This window comes from Pteropus alecto, unplaced genomic scaffold (genome assembly GCF_000325575.1).
Source record: "Pteropus alecto unplaced genomic scaffold, ASM32557v1 scaffold161, whole genome shotgun sequence".
Lineage (NCBI taxonomy): Eukaryota > Metazoa > Chordata > Mammalia > Chiroptera > Pteropodidae > Pteropus > Pteropus alecto.
The window spans coordinates 4,850,400-4,854,279 of NW_006432943.1; the positions used below are offsets into that span (position 1 = coordinate 4,850,400).

A 3,880-nucleotide genomic window follows, 5' to 3' on the forward strand; every position below is an offset into this window, starting at 1 on the left:
CCCTTACACATTCCAAAAAGACTTATTAGCGGTTCAAACTTAGGGTTTTGGCACATCAACTGCATAGCGTTGAGGAAGGAGAAAAGGGGTTGGCAGAAAGTGTATTTAGGATGAATGCCACCCACCATCAAGTAATAGTTTAAGTAGAAAGTAATCAGAGGGAGACCACAGCAGCTAAATTTCAACCAAAGATATTCTAGGTTTAGAACAATAAATAATTTTAATCAAGTATGTTCCAAGGAGCAAATAGGGCTCTAAGGCTATAACTCAGCCTGAATAAGCACTAGGAAAGTCTGCCGGATCAGCAGCCACTCCGTATACACAGCACACCACCTGATCTTCCACTAAAATCTGTAACACCACTGGTACAGAGAAGCCCATATGATGTGAAAGCTAAATACTATAGACAAGAAAACATATCTAATTTATTAATGCAGACAGCATCTTTCACCTACATCAAAACGTATGTCACCAGATGAAGGGTGTTATGAAAATGCTGATATGGATAAAGAAGGACACACATGAAAGCCTTAGCACCTTCCCGGAGTCCTGCCTTATTAGAGCCAGAACTGCCTTATAATAAGGTCTTTTTAGTGTGTTAGTAACTAAACACTCTTGGAAGAGGTCCAACGTGAACCACCCCTCCATGAGTCTTCAATGTAGTAACATGACACTTAAGCTTCCACAAAAACCAGTGTCTACATTTGATGAATAAGTCATTAAGACAGTCTCTAGGATGCTAAAGGGATTACTTTTCTTATCAGGACACACAGCCTTGTGTATATGCTCGAAGCCACAATTCATCATTTCAAGGGAACTTCTGGCCTCTATATCAGAGTTTACCATTTAATGGCATAAAACTACAGTAAGGCTGATAAGGGGCACTGAAATTATAATGCACGAAATGAATTGAAGCCAAAAAGCATACGGAAGCTAAGTTATCCAAATCCTTATCCATCTTCCATTCATAGTTCACTCAGCCTAAAACAAACATACAAAAAAACTATACAATATGTGTGAATGAAACAAAATCACATTCCATCTCCAAACCTTGTGATTCATACAAAGAATGAAACTTGTTGATACGAAAAATACTATATGTCTCTTAGGTGCCTCAGCCACTCCCTAGGAATATCACCAAGAAAATTAATATCAAGGTAAGAGAGATTAGAGTATCGTCATGTATCCACCTGCCTTGCCCACTCAGCTTCCTTCTAATTCTTGTTGCTCCCACAGCTCTGTTTCATTGAGCTCTGCCCTCAGAGCTGCACTAAAGTAAACAGCATTCACTGGTATGGTCAGCTGTCAGGACAGCCTCCTCAAGTGGCTAACCCAGAGAAGGTTTCTGTTTCCTTAGCAAAGGCTAGCTCCTACAGATTATGCTCACGGTTTGAAGAAGAAAGTGAAATCTGGTTCAGCTCAGATTCTAGCTAAAGACTTCTACATTAGAAGACATAATTCATATTTATTGTAAATGTCATCATGCCTGTGAGCTCTAGAGTGTATTTACAGTGTCAGCCTAGGGCTTTCCTTGATGGATGCTTTGGTTTTCCTTTCTTCCAGGAGTCCTACATATCAAAGCGTTGGGAGATTTCTTTCTAGTGATTTTGACAGACTTGATAGAGCATGAGGCATGGCCTCCTTACTTGAAGATTCCTGGCTATTTTTCAATGGTTCACTGAAGACAGGCTTTGCAGTTATGTTTCCCTTTATCATGCATACAGTGAACAACAACAAAAAGCCTGGTGCATCCTCAAAGCATATAAATGGAGTTAGTGTCCAGGAAACTTTCCTTAAAGCTGTTAGCACAAGGGATGCACGTTGTTAGCATAAGTTATTCCCTTCACCACAGGGGCCAGGAGAAACCTTGTTAAGCCACGAATTTTAGTCCAGTGATCTGCATGTTGAAAATGGGATGAGCAGATTTTCATCGGCAGATTCCAAGAGATGTTTACATCCACGGCTGCCCCTCCCACCCCTACTCCTCCCAGGGTGGATGGCACGACCACTGTTTTCCCAGGTGGGTTTTAAAAAGTAGAAACACCCAAGCACCTGGCTTAGTTTGTGTGTTCGACACCAAGGAATCATGAAGTAAAAAGTGTCAACTATAGTAACACAGATGACGCGAGTGAAGAGGGGTGCAAGGTCTTGAGAAGCAACTGTCTAAAAGGCGAGGAGAAGGCGTTTAGTTCAAGTATGACTTCTCTGTGGTGCTCTGGGGTTGGCATAAAGTGACATCTGCCTCTAGGTAAACATGGCTAAAGCCCAGTCCAAGGGAAATTTCTCTGACCGACTTAAGAAACATCGACTGACTTAAGAACCCGCGGAGGTGCTCCAGCCACCCAGGGCAGGAGGGATACGCTGGGCTTGGGGGTAGCCCTTTCCCTTCCCCCACGCTGTTCCTCCAGACGACTTCTCTGCTGCTGGGTTCTCTTCTCTCCACATCTCCCTCCCAATTTGGACTCTAAAACTGGCTTACTCGCTGGCGATATGCGAGTGTGACGGGACGAAGGGGCTCGGAGGGCAGCTTCCTAGAGGGAAAATCTCTAGGTAGCACTATAGGGTACTATAAGGTAGACAAGAAAGCCGTGGGGGGTCTGGGGAAAGACCTAGGGCAGGACCGCGGGAAGGGGAGCTCCTCCGGCACTCACCTGCCGCTCGGGCTCGAAAACTGCGAACCGTGTTGCCTTCTCGCAGGGGCCAGGGGCGCAGAGGCTGTGAGCCCCGCTCAGAGGACCCTGGTGTCCGCACCGCCTCGGCCCTGCCGCTGCCGCTGCCGCCGCTGTACCTGTCATAGAGCCGCAGCATGTGCTCCGACACCTTGTCGTGCGGCTGCAGCACGGGGCTGGGGCCACCACCTGCCGCGCGGTCGCCTGGCACAGCCTTGCGGAGCTCTACGAAATGCTGCTTCAGTCTCTCTCCCAGAGCCAGGCTCACGCAGAAGCAGCCCAGCCACAGACAGAGCAGCCTGCGCGCCCCGGCCATAGCGAGGTCCTGGCGGCGCGTCGGCTCTCTGCGTCGCGCGGGTACACTCCAAAGGCACGAGGGGCCGACGGCCGAGCGGAGGGTTGAACTCCAAACTAGCTGGAGCGAGGGCGCCCGGAGCCGGGACGCTGCCGGAGCAGTACAGCTGCGAGTCCCACTTCTGCGCGGGCGGAACGCGGGCGGGCAGGTGGGCTCTTCCCCGGCAGCAGCGCGGACCTCACAGGCGCAGAGCGCTGCAGGCGCTGTCTCCGCTCGGGCGCTGAGAGAGCGCTTAAGCCACAGCGTGTGTGGCCAGGGTGTTTTCAGGATCTGTCTCTAGCCTCCCTCCCCTCTTCACTTTCGGGCACACCCGGCCAAAGCACGGCACTGGGGACGGGAACTAGCGCTGCGTCGGGCGCAGTGCCGGAGCTGGGTAAGCGCGGCGAGCCGGAGGGCGCTCGCTCGCCTTTTCCAAGGGTTGGAGCAGCCGCGCTGCGGCCCGGCCAAGTTTTGAGTGTGAGCGTGTGTGTGTGTGTGAGTGAGCGTGTGTGTGTGTGTGAGTGAGTGAGTGTGTGTGTGTGTGTGAGCGTGTGTGTGTGAGTGAGCGTGTGTGTGTGAGTGAGCGTGTGTGTGTGAGTGAGCGTGTGTGTGTGTGTGTGTGTGTGTGTTTGGAGAGAGACAGAGAGAGACAGAGAGATCACTAAATGACTTCGTTCTCTGGCTGATCTGTACAGTCCACAGCCAATCTCGCCCTCTCTCTCGCAGGCAGCTTGGACTCTGCTACAGCCGGGAAATAAGGGAAGGGGAGTAATCCGCAAACCCGCAAGAGACAGAGACGAGGAAGCAGGGGTGGTTGGGTAGCGGAGCAGGAAAGAAGAGGAAGGAAAGAAGGAAGGAAGGAAGGAAGGAAGGGAGG

At 50.2% G+C, this 3,880-nt stretch overlaps 1 protein-coding gene across 1 annotated transcript in view; it reads right to left on the minus strand.

Annotated features, from left to right (window-relative positions):
* BMP3 (bone morphogenetic protein 3) overlaps positions 1-3,290 on the minus strand; it is a 24,120-nt gene extending 20,830 nt beyond the window's left edge. Inside the window, exon 1 of the mRNA XM_006907615.1 lies at positions 2,652-3,290. Within this exon, the coding sequence (XP_006907677.1) occupies positions 2,652-2,985 (334 nt within the window). The 5' untranslated portion in view covers positions 2,986-3,290. The remainder of the gene's footprint in view (positions 1-2,651) is intronic.
* Positions 3,291-3,880: the final 590 nt, after the last annotated feature.